General features: G+C 44.9%; 1 protein-coding gene across 1 annotated transcript in view; it reads left to right on the forward strand.

Annotated features, from left to right (window-relative positions):
• Positions 1-18,012, forward strand: part of LOC143930034 (heparan-alpha-glucosaminide N-acetyltransferase-like) — a 519,140-nt gene that overhangs the window by 491,179 nt on the left and 9,949 nt on the right. Inside the window, exon 14 of the mRNA XM_077453933.1 lies at positions 3,590-3,702. Within this exon, the coding sequence (XP_077310059.1) occupies positions 3,590-3,702 (113 nt within the window). The remainder of the gene's footprint in view (positions 1-3,589; positions 3,703-18,012) is intronic.

The raw sequence follows: 18,012 nt of genomic DNA on the forward strand, positions 1-18,012 counted from the left end.
CCTGTAGGATTTTGCTGAATAAGACTGTAGCACTGGAGAAGCTTAATTTTAATTTAACTCTTTAATTTTCAGAGTGTTAATTGAGAGACAACGTTGCTATAGATGAGAAGTAGCAGATCACTTCACTTCATCCTTGCCATTCTTACACCCAAGAAAGCATTTGACAGCTTTACAAGAGAAGTGAAAATCAATATGCAGTTACTTACAAGCATTCAGTATGCAGATGGTGTAGGCAGCCCTTCAACTGACAGATAAATGGCTTTTAGGAAGTATTAAAATAAAGTAGGCCAGATGAGTACTATCAAGGAAGAAGTATATGCTGGAAAGGTTCCCTCGTGTGATTTATTTAATTTATATAATGTATTCTCTATGTGCAGCACTTGAAACAATATACTTGGATCTTATCTTTGCATTGTGTGACCCTAAAGTTTGCATCCGAGTTGTGTAATGTAGAGATTCTATCCTAAATGGCACGGCCTATAAACATTGATTTACTGACAGTTCCTAGTTGTGTTAATTGGCTAATTCCTGCTTATGGTCCACTTCATGTAACAATGCATGTCTTAATGACCAGTGTGTGTTTTATTTGGGTCAAACTCTTTGTCAGTCTATGAAAACACTGATATTACATTTAGAGGGACATAGCTGAAATACAGAGATAGATAGATAGATAGATAGATAGATAGATAGATAGATAGATAGATAGATAGATAGATAGATAGATAGATAGGGCCAGTGCAAGGATTTTAATCTACACAGACGAAGGTGCATTTTTAGACTGTCATGGTCTGAGGGAACCCCCTTTCTGGGTGGGATCTACAATTGGACAGTGAAGGAAAGCAAGTGATCTCAAGTAGAGTGCTGGAGGAGATGTGCAGTAGAAGAAACTGTCAGATTTGATTCAATGGCCTTTATTTTATTTAAGAAGTATTCATCATTTGGACATCACATGTCCCTTTTACCCATCCAAGTTTAATCCCCTAATAAAAACAACAAAAACAAGCAAGAGACTGTTCATTGTCTGGAGAAAGTGTGCCTAAAATGGATGTCTGACCAAACAGGGTTATGTATGGATTTTGAAACACGCAGAGACCCCACAGGGGTACCGCTACACTTGGTTCCACAAACTTGCCTTGCAGGGGTGCATTAAGCCACATTAACATCTCATGATTTGGAACTCTAAATCGTTTGGCAATCGTTACACAACCTGCATGTTTGGGTGCCATTATCTTTTCGAAGCACACCTAATGCAATGTGATTCTGTCGAGATTGTCACATGTTAGGATCGTAGCAAAATGCGCCTTTTAAAATCATGTGAAGCTTGTCACCTGAAATAGAGAGTTTCTTTGCGGGATGTGAAATGCGTATAGAGTAGCCCATTTAGGTGAATGGGCTGGCCCTATGTGACACACAGAATTGTGTGAGAATTGAGCTGTCAAAATTCCTGCTACGCAGTATGTGAATGAAGCCTTAGTTTGGGCACCTGAAGCACTTGCCCTGCATCTCTTGCAGGGTGCCCAAGGTCCCAGATGCCGCAATTGTTCCTTCTGTGGCAGGTGGCATATCTTTGATCGGGGGGCTAAGAGGATATTTGCTGGGGTGTTTTTGGAGAGGAGTGGACTTGTGCAAGAAAGTAGAGTGAGGAGTTTCAAATCTGAACCTCCCAGCACAAGTCCTCTCCCCGCCCAAAGTACCCCCCCCCCCAGCACATATCCTCTTACCACCCCCCATCACTCCTGCAGGTGTACATCCTTAATACCTGCCCTATCCATCCCCTTTCCTGGATACTGTGTCCCCTTCCTCTAAATTCATCCATATGAAACACAAACCTCAGATCAGCAACAGCTCTTTCAGTGCAATAACCCTCCTCCCTGGCTCTTCATCCTCTTGTCCGTGTACAGACCCCTGCTCTCAAGCGTCTGCCTCTGCAGGAAGGGTAGGCACAGCAGCACACTCACCCACAATAGCACCAGTTCACACACAGATCTTCTGGCTGACTCAGGCTCTCCCCTTGGTGGGACCAAACTATTTGAATTTAATCAGATACCTGTTGTAGACTCCTGGTACCCTGCCAGGGTCTAAATGAATATTATAACTCAGAATTCTCAATCAGGCAGGTTGAGGGGCTCCAGGGGGTTTTCGTAATGCAGAGGAAACTGGCTTTTCACTGTCCCCATTGTTTTCTAAAGCCTGTTTTGGGACCTGGAGCTTGGAGATTTCTGATGCCGTGTACACACGACCAGACTTTTCGGCAGACTAGGTCCGACGGTCTTCCCGACGGACTTTGGGAGGCGTTCTGATGGACTTTCCGAATGAACGGACTTGGCCAAACGTGGACGGACTAAGTCTGTTAGAAAGTCAGTTTGTTTTGAACGTGATGACGTAAACGGGACTAAACAAGGAAGTTCAATAGCCTGTAGCCAATAAAAGGGAAGGGGTACCATGGCTCCAGTAATGTCCACAGGAACAAAAACCTCTCCTCCAGGAATGAAAAGACCCGGGTGCAGGCAAAGGCATATAGCCAATGAAGATAATTAGAACACTCTGAACAGCCGCACTCCAAACAAATCTTGTACCTTTTATTTGTAAATACAGGATCACACTGTACAAGCCACAGCAAAGCAATATCATCTAACGCGTTTCACGCTACCAAAAGTGTTTACTCATAGCTGAGTAAGCACTGTTGATAGTGTGAAACGCGTTAGTGTTCTAATTATCTTCAGCCTGTATCCAATAGCTTCCCTTGCATTGTATTTGGTCCATCAGACCAGCACACAGACGGACGATGTTCCAGATTTTAGTCCGCCGGAAATGGGTCCTTCGAATAGATTTGAAACATGTCCTATTTCTAGGTTCATCGGATTTATTTTTTCGAAAAGCGATCAGACTAGCCCACATATGATCGGATTGTCCGATGGACTAATCCCTTCGGACCTAGTCTGCCGGAAAGTCTAGTCGTGTGTACGCGGCATTAGAATCAATTCAAAAGCATTACTCATCACCCAGTCTAGAACCACTATATCTTTCCCATATTGATAGGATCTCTCTACTTTTAGTTTTCCTAATGCTGGAGCAGTCAGTAGGCACAACCACCACATCTTATATGCTCTGAGGAAGAATGTATAGTTATAGTCTTCTTTAATGATTTCCAGCTGATGACAAATTGTATTGCCTGCACAAGCACGAGGGCTATTTTATTCAGTTCTCCATTTAAATTGATCTTTTTGTTCTAAAAGGACCAAGAAAATTAAAATGTTGAATACATGTGCATGCTAACATCTCTGCAAAATTCTGTTCTTTTTTTGCCTCTAATGGAAAATATATGTGTCATTGTAGGACAAGCAAAAGTCAGACAGATTACTGGCCATTTTCCAAGGGGTTGAAACACAAGTAATTTTACATTACATCATAAATAAAAATTGGCTTCAGACAAGACAATGTGAGCATCCCTGACTGCTGTGTTTCTTCTGCTACCTCATTAGTGTATCCCAATTTCTGAATCCAGCTTTGCTTTAGATAACAGAATGAGTAGGTGTTCCTGACAAACCGTACTTTGGTTACCTAATGTTATACTTCTTGTTGTTGGCAGGTCTCTCTCCTTCATCACCACTCTCAGCTGTTTCTCCTTCCTCCTCCTTAGCCTTATGTTTTATGTGATTGATGTGAGACACTGGTGGGGAGGACAGCCATTCATCTACCCAGGTATAATAGCCATGTGCTCTTCCACTGGACAATAATTCCTTGATATCAATGTAACATGCATTTTTTATAGATACGATTTAAAAGGGAGATATACAGTATCCAGTACATATACTGTATATACATGGCATGTCTGAAAAGGTTTGGGAGTGCAGTGACTCATTGAAATGGAATAGCGGTGGGAGAATACACAAGATTTGCAGTCCACCCTTTTTCCTTGTTGACAGATATATATATATATATATATCAAAAAAGCAGCACACAAACCATAAATATGCATAAACATTGAACAGCAGGCAAGAGATATTAAATTATTAAGCTGCCAAAAATTCCCTTTTCACCTAATGTGCATGAAAAAAATGATATGCTTGTGTTCTGAAAGGAAGCAATGGACTGATATCAATAGATGCTAACTAAATTTCCGTTAACACATGAGAAAAGTGTGAATTCTGTTGAGCAATTCCAACTTTTACTTTTTCTCATTGATGTCTTATATATGTTTACGCTAAAATAGTTTAACTGTTGTCTTCAGCTAGCAAAATAAAATTCCTTTGGAAACTTAAAAGCTACGTCCAATCAAAATGACTGTTTTATGGACAATGGAGTGTTAAATATTATAAGTAATTAAACTTTGTGCAGACAGACAAACCTGTCGATTAATTCTTGACTTTGCCCATTTCTAAAGAAATTTTAAGCAACATTTGTAAGTCCCACTCCTCTCTTTTGCTTTATTGTCCTTGAAGTACATGAATAAAAAACGGGACATACTAAAACATTTAATGTGAAAATGGTAGCTTAACGTGTAATTAAGTGCCTACACCTCAATCAATTGCCCTGAAACTTTGGACAGCCTACGTTTTTACCTTTCCAAACCTACCCTATAAGTTTTATGTATGTCGCAGGGTCCCGCGGACTCGATCGCGGCGGGCATACCCGTGATTGTCTCACGGGGGCGGCTGAACAGAGAGATGCCGTTGTAAACAGCATCTCACCATTCTGCCTAGCAACTAGTGACGCTGATCTCTGCTCCATGTGATTGGAGCAGAGATCAGTGTTCACTAAATGAAAGCCCAACCCCCAACAGTTAGTAACACACCCCTAGGAACACTTAACCCCTACACTGCCACCCACTGGTTAACCCCTTCACGGCCAGTGTCATTTACACAGGAATCACTGCATTTATATAGCAGTGATTGCTGTATAAATGACAATGGTCCCAAAAATGTCCGATGTGTCCGCCATAATGTCGCAGTCACAATAAAAATCGCTGATCGCCGCCATTACTAGTAAAAAAAAAAAATTATTAATAAAAATGCCATAAAACTATCCCCTATTTTGTAAATGCTATAACTTTTGCGCAAACCAATCAATAATCGCTTATTGCGATTTTCTTTTACCAAAAATATGTAGAAGAATATGTATCAGCCTAAACTGAGGGAAAAAAAATGTTTTTTATATATTTTTGGGGGATATTTATTATAACAAAAAGTAAAAAATAATACGTTCAATACCACCAAAAGAAATCTCTATTTGTGGGGAAAAAGGGACGTCAATTTTGTTTGGGAGCCACGTCGCACGACCGCGCAATTGTCAGTTAAAACGACGCAGTGCCGAATCACAAAAAGTGGTCTGGTCTTTGACCAGCAAAATGGTCCGGGGCTGAAGTGGTTAATGTGGCTGAACGTACAAAAAAGACCTTAATGACTCTATCCACGCCAACATATTCTGAAATTTCAGCTCATTTGGTAAATCACACCAAATTCACATTAAGCTATATTTTACAATGTAAAACATTTAATGTAAAGAGCTTAATGTACCATAATGTGCCTAAATCAATTGCATTACAGAATCTGCGGGTATTTACGCCACTTCCTGCGGGGCCCCCACTGTCTGCTGGGAAACACATGGATCCCAGAGACAGCAGGGACCATTCTTATTGCGCAACGTGACTCGCGCATGAGCAATAGGGAACCGGGAAGTGAAGCCACAAGGCTTCACTTCCTGATTCCCAAACTGAAGATGGCGGCGGCAGCACCCAAGAGCCGATCGATAGATCGGCTTCGGGTGCCGACATCGCGGGTGCGCCAGAGGGGTAAGTGTCCATATTTCAAAAGCTAGCAGCTGCAGTATTTGGAGCTGCTGACTTTAAAAAAAAAAAATAAAACTGCGGAACTCCCGCTTTGAGCTATATTTTACAATCCCAATTGTATAATAATGTGCGTAAACTTTAATAAATTGTCTTGAAACTTTGCACAACCTAAGTTTTCAACTTCCCAAACCTATCCTAGTAGAGTCATGGATTTTGGTCTTCCACAAAGAAAATTAGGATGTTAAGCTTGTTTTTTGGGAGCTTAATGGGGTTTAACTTACAATAAAGTGCCTAAACCTTAATCAATTGCCTTGAAACTTTGCACAACCCAAGCTTTCAGCTTCCCCAAACCTATCCTAGATGTTTCATGGATGTTTGTTGTGACATTAAAGAGGAAGTAAACCCTGATGAATTTACTTCCTCTTTCATTCCCTGCAAAGGCAAAGCATAATGGACTACTATGCATCGCATAGTAGTCCATTATGTGTCACTTACCTGACACAGGAGCCAGCGAAGTCGCCGCTGTCCCCTGTAGTCCGCCGCATCCATCTTTTTGGTGGGGTCTCGCAGCTCCGCCGCTGTCATTCGGCGAAGCCGCGATGACGTCACTCCCGCGCATGCGCACGGGAGTCGACACGCGCGGCAGCTCCGTCGTTGAGAATGCCGCGCTCAGTGCGCCTGCGCGCCACTGTAGACAGCAGCGCCTGTTTTCGGGCAAATATCTCCTAAACCATATAGGTTTAGGAGATATTTCTTGGACCTACAGTAAGCCTTAATCTAGGCTTACCTGTAGGTCAAAGTGGTTTGTAAGGGTTTACAACCACTTTAAGCTTGTGTAGCCGCTAACACTTTTTGTGTAGTGGCCGTAGTGTGGGACAGCCAATGGTGGAATATTATACATGTGTGTGTGGGGGGCTTCTTGGCCAGTGGTGAATCCTGGGGAAGTGCATATATGCTTAGGAGAATTGACATGTGTTTAGTCTCTGTACAGCCTACATCCAGGCTTGTCCTGGAGATGGGAATGCTCAAGTGTGGGAAAGGTTTGACTAGGCCTCAAGCCTAGAAGAGGCCTCACATGCCGATTGAGAAGGAGAACCAGAGACGCTGGATGGCTGCTGGAGGTACCTGTTACTGGAAAGAACCTAAGGAGCATGTCTGGTGTCTCTCCTACTGAAGATCTTATGTCTATCCTTATTCAGCTGTTGCTCTAATACCCAGTGTCAACCTGTGCTCCTATTCATTCTGCACTGTGGAATACTGAAAGGGACTGTTGAGTCTGGAGTTCTGTTCTAATCTAGTTTTGCCATGGACGTTCTCAGCCCTATACCTTCTCTGTCAATTATTGTGTCCATGCTATGCCTCTGTGGGTCAGGGTGTGCTGTACTTTTTTTGGGGAGTTTAATGTGGCTTCATGTAAAAAAAAAGAGCTTGGATGTTATCCAATTTCCCCAAAAATTCACACAATAGAAGACTGTATCTATGTCAGCATATTCTAAAAATCTCAGGTTGTTTGGTAAAACAGACCAAAGGTTATTCCCCTTTAACAATTTTATTATATTTCTGAAACATTCAATTGGAATAGCTTAAATGGTAAGTTCACCTTTACAGAAAATCTGTAAGGTGAACTTACACTGGACCCCACCCCCCCCCCCCCCCCGAGTCCAGCTGACCTGGAGCCCCGCAGTCACCCACTGTGACATATTGGATCACCGCTGTACTGGTCAGGGGATTTGAAATCCCTGTGGCATGATTTCCTAAATGTACATATAGGAGGCATTCTAATTGATTGGCATCATCACATGGATGGCGCCAACCAATCAGGACCAGCCTAGCCCATCTCGTCAGCACTGGAGAAGAGGAAAGAAAGCCACAGGGATTTCAAATTCCTAAACCGGTAAAGAAGGAACCTGATGTGTCACAGCAAGTGATCACAGGACTTCAGGTTAGCAGGACTGGGGGGGGGGGGGGGGGGGGGTGGGGAGGGGGTCCAGTTTAAGCTGAGTCTTGATATAGCACGGTCCTTTACCTCAAAGGGTCCCAACACGCTTACACATATACATATACTAGGGCCAATTTAGAGACAGGATCTGCTTACCCTACCAGCATGTCTTTGGAGTGTTGGAGGAAACCAGAGTACCTGGAGGAAACCCACGCAGGCACAGGGAGAACATGCAAAATCCAGGCAAGTGTTGCTGTGGTTGGGATTTGAACCAGATCCCCTATTGCTTCATAGGTGAGAGTTTGAACCACTATACCACTGTGCTGCCCTGTGCTGCCAAGTTCACCTTACAGATTTTCTGTAAAGGTGAACTTAAACTTTAATGTAAAAGGGACTCTGTGTGTAAAACAGTGGCTAAATTATAGCTGAATCAAAATCGCAATCTTTTTCCCCTCCCAATCCTCAAAACAGCATATCATGATTATTTCTAATGCCCTGTACACACGACCGGACTTTCTAGCAGACTAGGGTCCGACGGACTTCCGCCGGAATTTCGGTGGAGTTCTGGTGGACTTTCCGAACGAACGGACTTGCCCACACATGACCGGACTTTCCGTCAGACTAGGATCGCCAGACTTCCTGGCAGAATTCTGACGAAGTTCCGGTGGACTTCCAAATGAACGGACTTGCCCACACATGGACTAAAGTCCGTTCATTTTGAACATGATGAGTTACAATGGGGCTAGAAAAGGAAGTCAATCTCACCGCTTTTATTGGAGAGATTGACACCTTGTGAGCCCCGTCGACTGGCATCTATTTTAAGGGGAAGCCCCTACGCCGAAAAAATGGCGTGGGGGTCCCCCAAAATCTATACCAGACCCTTAACTGAGCACGCAGCCCGGCCGGTCAGGAAAAGGGGTGGGGGTGAGCGAGCGCCCTCCCCACCTGAGCCGTACCAGGCCGAATGCCCCTCAACATAGGGGGTTGGGAGCTTTGGGGAAGGGGGCACCCTGCGGGCCTCCCCCAAAGCACCTTGTCCCCATGTTGATGAGGACAAGGCCCTCTTCCCGACAACCCTGGCCGTTAGTTGTCGGAGTCTGAGGGCAGGGGGCTTATCGGAGTCCGGGAGCCCCCTTTAATAAGGGGCCCCCAGATCCCAGCCCCCCACCCTATGTGAATAAGTATGGGGTACATCATACCCCTACCCATTCACCTGGGGGAAAAGTGTTATCTGCACCCACTTCTGGGACAAGCCACTGACAGAGGATGGCGGCGGGGGCAGCGGAGAGACGTGTGATTGCTCGTCATCTGCCACCGACATCGCTGGACCCTGGGACAGGTAAGTGTCCATTTATTAAAAGTCAGCAGCTGCAATATTTGTAGCTGCTGGCTTTTAATATTTTCTTTAAAGGGGCAGCTCCTCTTTAAGCTAAATGTCACTCATTTACCTTGTGGGCAACCAAAATCCAAAAACTTTTCAAGATATGGTTGGGAAGATAAAAACTTTGTTTGTGCAAAGTTTCAAGGCTATTGATTAACCACTTCAGATCCGGAAGGATTTGCCCCCTTAATGACCAGGCCATTTTTTGCGATATGGCACTGCATAATTTTAACTGACAATTGCGTGGTCGTGCAATGCTGTACTCAAACAAAATTTATGTCCTTTTTTTCCCCACAAATAGATCTTTATTTTGGTGGTATTTGCTCATCTCTGCGGTTTTTCTTTTTTGTGCTATAAACAAAAAAAGAGAGACAATTTAAAAAAATAATAATATTTTTTACTTTTTGCTATAATAAATATCCCCAAAAAGTAAAAATATTCTATATAATTTTAGGCCAATATGTATTCTTCTACATATTTTTGGTAAAAAAAAATGCAATTAGCATATATAGATTGGTTTGCGCAAAAGTTATAGCATCTACAAAATAGGGAATAGATTTATGGCATATTTATTTTTTACTAGTAATGGGGGCAATCTGCGATTTTTAGTGGGATTGCGACATTTTGGCTGACAGATCAGACACTTCTGATACAATTTTGGGACTATTGACAAGTATCCAGCAATCAGTGCTATAAAATTGCACTGATTACTGTGCAAATGTCACTGGCAGGGAAGGGGTTAACACTAGGGGCGATCAAGGGGTTAAATGTGTTCCCTAGGTGTGCTCTAACTGTGGGGGGATGAGACTGACTAGAGGAGGAGCCAGATCGCTGTTCCTACATAGTAGGAACATACAATCTCTCTTCTCCCATGTCAGAATAGGGATTTGTGAATTTACACACACAAATCCCCATTCTGGCTCTTGCAATCGTGGGTGGCCGGCGGTGCCTGCCAGTCATGTGCATTGAGTCCCCCACCATGCTATGGCTCTTAAAGGACATTTCTTCAGTGTTGTCACATGAAAAGAAATAATAAAATATTTACAAAAGGGGTGTGCTCACTTTTGTGAGATACTGTACCTCCTCTATGCAGTGGTTTTTCACAGTGCAGCCCTGATCCTCCTCTTCTCAGTTCCCTCCCTGGCACTCCTGGCTGCTCTCTCCTGCCAAGTGCCTCCACAGCAAGCAGCTTGCTATGGGGCACTTGAGCCGAGCCGCAACTCTGTGTGTCCATTTAGACAAGGAGCCATGGTTCCCCCCACCCCCTCTCTCTCCTAATTGGCTACCTGACTTTGATTGAAATCAGCAGGAGTCAGTGTTGCCACTGCTGTGTCTCAGCCAACCAGGAGGGAGAGTCCCAGGCGGCTGAGGCACTCATGCACATTGCTGGATAGAGAGCGGGCTCAGCTAAGTATTGGGGGAGCTGAGGGACGTTGCTGCACACAGAAGGTTTTTTATCTTTTTATCTTAATGCATAGAATACACCTCCTGCCTTTACAATCACTTTAAGGCACATTAAGCTCCCCAAAAAACAAGCTTAAAGGGATTGTAAAGTCAGAAGGTTTATTTATCTTAATGCATTATATGCATTAAGATAAAAAAGCCTTCTGTGTGCAGCAGCCACCCTAACACTACCCTCAGTCCCACAATCACAGGCATGACTCCTAGAGGCAAAGGCATGATGGGATTTGTAGTTTCACCACAGCTGGAGTGCTGAGCTTACCTACCCCTGACTTAAGATTACAACATAACACATGCAATTTTTTTTTAAGGACAAACAATGCTTTCTTTTTGTGAATATTGCCCTGCAACAATATTTTTTTTTGCAATCCTTAGATAATTAAATGTAATAAAAACGAAACAAAGGGCATTTTTTTCTTTTTTCAGCAGTAAATATATGTAAAAAATATTAATAAGCAAAGCAAACAAAAACAGAAAAAAAAAGTTTAATTATTAGTTAATAAAATAGAAAAGAAAATCACCAGGAAAATTACAATTGAATAGATATAGATTTAATCAGCGCTGATTAGAGAAAACTAAGGGTTAATAAGGGGTTCAACAGAAGAACATTTAATAGGAAAAAAATATATATATATTTTTTACTTGCTTTAACTCTATTTAATGCTGCTTTAACTCTCTTCACCTGCAAAAATTCATGCCTGTGATCTGTAGATGCAAAACACAGAAAGTTACAATTGATACAATGTTTCAATGTAACTTTCTGTGATGTGGTTGTTGATAAACATTGCCAGCCTGCCTTTTTTTTTCTTTGACAGATCCTGTTGAATTGTTGGGTACTGAGACAGAGAAGGGTCCTAGCAGCAGAACAGAAGGATTGGATGTACTAGACACGCTCTTTGTATACTGATGACATGTTTTGGGGCGTGTCTAGTATGCCCAAAGGCTGCAACTGGTTAAGGATTGTAAAAAAAAATATGAATAACTTTTGGGGTGATTTATCAAATGATTATAAGATTTTTAGAATATGTTGGCACAGATAGAGTCTTCTTTTCTGTGAAGTTTGGGGGAAATTGGTTAAAATCTAAGCTCTTTTTTGTACTTTAAGCCACATTAAGCTCCCAAAAAACAAGCTTAATGTCCTTAGTTTTCCTTGTAGGAGACTAAAACCCATGAAAATTCTTGGATATGTTGCCCTGTACACATGGTCGGACATTCCAATGACAAAATCCATCAGATTTTGGTCCAAACTTGTCTTGCATACACACGGTCGCACAAAGTTGTCAATGGCGTAGAACACGTACAATGGGACTATAAAGAGGGCATTATCCAAACATCCAAAACAAGCTTAATATCCCTAGTTTGCCTTGTGGAACACCGAATCACATGAAACTTCTTAGATATGTTTGGAAAGTTGGGTTCTTAGGCTGTGCAAAGTTTCAGGGCAATTGATTGAGGTTTAGAGTCTTTGTTACAGACTAAATTAAGCCATTTTCACATTAAATGTTTTAGCATTGTAAAATATAGCTTAACGTGAATAACTTTTGGTGTGATTAACGAAATTAGCTTAATGTCCCTAGTTTGCTTTAAGGAACACCGAATTGCATGAAACTTCCTGGATAGATTTGGGAAGTTTTGATCTTAGGCTGTGCAAAGTTTCAAGACAATTAATTGAGGTTTAGGCACATTATGGTACATTAAGCTCTTTACAGTAAATGTTTTAGCAATATAAAATATACTTCAATGTGAATAACCTTTTGTGTGATTTACCAAATGAGCTGAAATTTTCAGATTATGTTGGCATGGATAGTGATGGCCGAACGGTTCGCCCGGCGGTCGTTTCGCGGCGAATTTCCGACTTTCGCCGTCCGCGGGTTCGAACGCCTTTTTCCGTCGTTCGCCCCGGCGGACTTACGTGTTTAATGTATACAAGAACTTTAACCTTTCGTGACACGTTTATCATGTGTTACAGGACAACCAATTGAGACATGACAGCTCATGGACACTTGGACATTCCCCCTAACCTATAAATACACCCGATCCGGTGGCCATTTTACATTCTTTCTTCTGTCACTGTAGGGAAAGGATCCTGTGTGGAGTAGGGACAGAGAAAACGCTAGCTATTTGGTACACAAAAGTTCTTTTCAGGACTGGTATAGGTGTTAGGTCAGCAGCCTGAGTTTCTTTTGTCAGTTTAGATAAAGGGACAGAGCGCTGTATGCTGCTATTTTAGGGACAGCTCAGCCAGATTAGTCTTTCTTCATCATCATCATCATCATCATCATTAGCTGTTACTATCAGGTCCACAAAAGAGCTGTTCCAGCTAATCGTTCCAGCCTACTCTTTTTTGCCAATTTGTATAGGGACAGGCAGGAAGCAGTGTGTCAGGCAGTGAGGATAATTTTAAAGACTTGCTGTTACTATTAGTTCCACAAAGGTTCTTTTCAGGACTGGTATCAGTGGTACGGTAATAGGCTTGTACACGTATAATATTCTTTCTTCCAAATATAGAAAGAATATTATACTTGACTGCTGCCCTTCTGCTGCAGTCTGCTAATCATTCACAACTCACTTGTTCCACAAAGCTCTTTATCAGGACTGGTAACTTGGTCTGTCTAGGGTGCTACGGTACATAGGCTTGGGTGCGGTACAGTCTGCTGTTCTGTAAGGACCGCTATCGGTCCACAATAGATAGGGTTGCCGTGCACTACTGCTGACCGCTGCCCTATACTGCAGCAGTCCTTCAGCGGTATAGGGACTGACGCACAGTCTGCTAAACACTAATACACAACCTGCTTGGTCCACAAAAGTTCTTATAAGGACTGGTAACTTGGTATAGGGTGCTACGGTACATAGGCCTGAGTGCGTTACAGTCTGCTGTTCTGTAAGGACCGCTATCGGTCCACAATACATAGGGTTGACGTGCACTACTGCTGACCGCTGCCCTATACTGCAGCAGTCCTTCAGCGGTATAGGGACTGACGCACAGTCTGCTAAACACTAACACACAACCTGCTTGGTCCACAAAAGTTCTTATAAGGACTGGTAACTTGGTATAGGGTGCTACGGTACATAGGCCTGAGTGCAGTACAGTCTGCTGTTCTGTAAGGACCGCTATCGGTCCACAATACATAGGGTTGCCGTGCACTACTGCTGACCGCTGCCCTATACTGCAGCAGTCCTTCATTGGTATAGGGACTGACGTACAGTCTGCTAATCACTAACACACAACCTGCTTGGTCCACAAAAGTTCTTATAAGGACTGGTAACTTGGTATAGGGTGCTACGGTACATAGGCCTGAGTGCGTTACAGTCTGCTGTTCTGTAAGGACCGCTATCGGTCCACAATACATAGGGTTGCCGTGCACTACTGCTGACCGCTGCCCTATACTGCAGCAGTCCTTCATTGGTATAGGGACTGACGTACAGTCTGCTAATCACTAACACACAACCTGCTTGGTCCACAAAAGTTCTTATAAGGACTGGTAACTTGGTATAGGGTGCTACGGTACATAGGCCTGAGTGCGTTACAGTCTGCTGTTCTGTAAGGACCGCTATCGGTCCACAATACATAGGGTTGCCGTGCACTACTGCTGACCGCTGCCCTATACTGCAGCAGTCCTTCAGCGGTATAGGGACTGACGCACAGTCTGCTAAACACTAACACACAACCTGCTTGGTCCACAAAAGTTCTTATAAGGACTGGTAACTTGGTATAGGGTGCTACGGTACATAGGCCTGAGTGCAGTACAGTCTGCTGTTCTGTAAGGACCGCTATCGGTCCACAATACATAGGGTTGCCGTGCACTACTGCTGACCGCTGCCCTATACTGCAGCAGTCCTTCAGCGGTATAGGGACTGACGCACAGTCTGCTAAACACTAACACACAACCTGCTTGGTCCACAAAAGTTCTTATAAGGACTGGTAACTTGGTATAGGGTGCTACGGTACATAGGCCTGAGTGCGTTACAGTCTGCTGTTCTGTAAGGACCGCTATCGGTCCACAATACATAGGGTTGCCGTGCACTACTGCTGACCGCTGCCCTATACTGCAGCAGTCCTTCATTGGTATAGGGACTGACGTACAGTCTGCTAATCACTAACACACAACCTGCTTGGTCCACAAAAGTTCTTATAAGGACTGGTAACTTGGTATAGGGTGCTACGGTACATAGGCCTGAGTGCGTTACAGTCTGCTGTTCTGTAAGGACCGCTATCGGTCCACAATACATAGGGTTGCCGTGCACTACTGCTGACCGCTGCCCTATACTGCAGCAGTCCTTCATTGGTATAGGGACTGACGTACAGTCTGCTAATCACTAACACACAACCTGCTTGGTCCACAAAAGTTCTTATAAGGACTGGTAACTTGGTATAGGGTGCTACGGTACATAGGCCTGAGTGCGTTACAGTCTGCTGTTCTGTAAGGACCGCTATCGGTCCACAATACATAGGGTTGCCGTGCACTACTGCTGACCGCTGCCCTATACTGCAGCAGTCCTTCATTGGTATAGGGACTGACGTACAGTCTGCTAATCACTAACACACAACCTGCTTGGTCCACAAAAGTTTTTATAAGGACTGGTAACTTGGTATAGGGTGCTACGGTACATAGGCCTGAGTGCAGTACAGTCTGCTGTTCTGTAAGGACCGCTATCGGTCCACAATACATAGGGTTGACGTGCACTACTGCTGACCGCTGCCCTATACTGCAGCAGTCCTTCATTGGTATAGGGACTGACGTACAGTCTGCTAATCACTAACACACAACCTGCTTGGTCCACAAAAGTTCTTATAAGGACTGGTAACTTGGTATAGGGTGCTACGGTACATAGGCCTGAGTGCAGTACAGTCTGCTGTTCTGTAAGGACCGCTATCGGTCCACAATACATAGGGTTGCCGTGCACTACTGCTGACCGCTGCCCTATACTGCAGCAGTCCTTCATTGGTATAGGGACTGACGTACAGTCTGCTAATCACTAACACACAACCTGCTTGGTCCACAAAAGTTTTTATAAGGACTGGTAACTTGGTATAGGGTGCTACGGTACATAGGCCTGAGTGCAGTACAGTCTGCTGTTCTGTAAGGACCGCTATCGGTCCACAATACATAGGGTTGACGTGCACTACTGCTGACCGCTGCCCTATACTGCAGCAGTCCTTCAGCGGTATAGGGACTAAGAGTTTTGTCACAGGGTGATTTAAAAAATGACAGGCAGAGGAAGAGGCAGGCCCTTCCGCAGGGGTGGTAGGGGTAGGGCAGGAGCAACAGCCTTGAGCCAAAGTGGGAAGTTGCAGAAGGTGCGTTCAATTACTTTAAAGGACGCACCAGACTTGGTTGAGTGGCTCACTCAGCCTTATTCTTCTGCACCCTCCTCATCCTCTCGATCTGCACCCTCTTCTTCACTCTCTGCTATGTGCACCCCCAAAGACACTACCACCAACAACACCACCACCACCACATACCTTCCGCTTGAGTGCAAATGGGGGCCTTCATGCTCCAGTGTTTTAATAGGGACCCCCGTATAAAAAGCATGAGGGTCAAGGACCAGTACTGGGTGGCAACGTACTTAGATCCCCGGTACAAACACAAAATGGCGGAAATGTTACCGCCGTCGCAGAGGGCTGTCAGAATGCAGCACTTCCAGGCCTTGCTTCGAGAAATGCTGCATTCTGCTTTTGCGTGCGCTGGCAGAGGAGCAATTCCCACTCCCAGAGAAGGATTTGCGGGTACCAATCCAACAGCGCCTGCAAGAAGAGGCCGGTTTGAAGATGTGTTGGTGACTTCGGATATGAGGTCATTCTTTCAGCCGACCCATCGACAGGTGTCATCCGGATCCAGCATCAGGGAACGCCTAGACCGTCAGGTGTCCGACTACATTGGGTTAACGGCCGATGTGGACGCTCTGAGGAGTGATGAACCCCTAGACTACTGGGTGGGCAGGCTTGACCTCTGGCCAGAGCTTGCCCAATTTGCAATCGAACTGTTGGCTTGCCCCTCATCCAGTGTCCTGTCCGAAAGGACGTTCAGCGCAGCAGGGGGGATTGTGACCGATAAGCGTACTCGCCTAGCTCACGACAGTGTTAACTACCTCACATTTCTAAAAATGAATGAGGCATGGATCTCGGAGGAATTCAACACATGTGATCAGTAGACCATGTATATGTCTATAAACAATTTTTGGAATCAAGCACACAGACCTTCTTAATTCATTTGGCTCACTTCCCTGACCCAAAAAAGCACACCGTACTATATGCCCCTACCCTCCTCTTTGAAGAGGTTGAGCGGTGTCATATTTCTACTGGGGCTGCTTATTATGAGGGGTTCCCACCATCCCTGTGCTGTGCTGACTTCCTCCTGGGTGTTCTTATTATGAGGGGCTCCCACCATCCCTGTGCTGTGCTGACTTCCTCCTGGGGGTTCTTATTATGAGGGGCTCCCACCATCCCTGTGCTGTGCTGACTTCCTCCTGGGGGTTCTTATTATGAGGGGATCACACCATCCCTGTGCTGTGCTGACTTCCTCCTGGGGCTGCTTACGGTGCTGCTGTCAGCGCTGTATGTCACGGAGCTGCTGTCAGCGCTGTATGTCACGGAGCTGCTGTCAGCGCTGTATGTCACGGAGCTGCTGTCAGCGCTGTATGTCACGGAGCTGCTGTCAGCGCTGTATGTCACGGAGCTGCTGTCAGCGCTGTATGTCACGGAGCTGCTGTCAGCGCTGTATGTCACGGAGCTGCTGTCAGCGCTGTATGTCACGGAGCTGCTGTCAGCGCTGTATGTCACGGAGCTGCTGTCAGCGCTGTATGTCACGGTGCTGCTGTCAGCGCTGTATGTCACGGAGCTGCTGTCAGCGCTGTATGTCACGGAGCTGCTGTCAGTGCTGTATGTCACGGAGCTGCTGTCAGCGCTGTATGTCACGGAGCTGCTGTCAGCGCTGTATGTCACGGAGCTGCTGTCAGCGCTGTATGTCACGGTGCTGCTGTCAGCGCTGTATGTCACGGAGCTGCTGTCAGCGCTGTATGTCACGGAGCTGCTGTCAGTGCTGTATGTCACGGAGCTGCTGTCAGCGCTGTATGTCACGGAGCTGCTGTCAGCGCTGTATGTCACGGAGCTGCTGTCAGCGCTGTATGTCACGGTGCTGCTGTCAGCGCTGTATGTCACGGAGCTGCTGTCAGCGCTGTATGTCACGGAGCTGCTGTCAGCGCTGTATGTCACGGAGCTGCTGTCAGCGCTGTATGTCACGGAGCTGCTGTCAGCGCTGTATGTCACGGAGCTGCTGTCAGCGCTGTATGTCACGGTGCTGATGTCAGTGCTCTGTATTACGGTGCTGCTGTCAGTGCTCTGTATCTCCTGCACCCTCTTGTTTGCCTACCCTGGTCCCTGACCTTCCCTCTCCTCCATTGCCTTCATTAGCTCCATAGTCCTGAATTGTCAGAACAATTTCC

This window comes from Lithobates pipiens, unplaced genomic scaffold (genome assembly GCF_037356315.1).
Source record: "Lithobates pipiens isolate NorthernLeopardFrog02 unplaced genomic scaffold, aLitPip1_a1.2 Scaffold_25, whole genome shotgun sequence".
Lineage (NCBI taxonomy): Eukaryota > Metazoa > Chordata > Amphibia > Anura > Ranidae > Lithobates > Lithobates pipiens.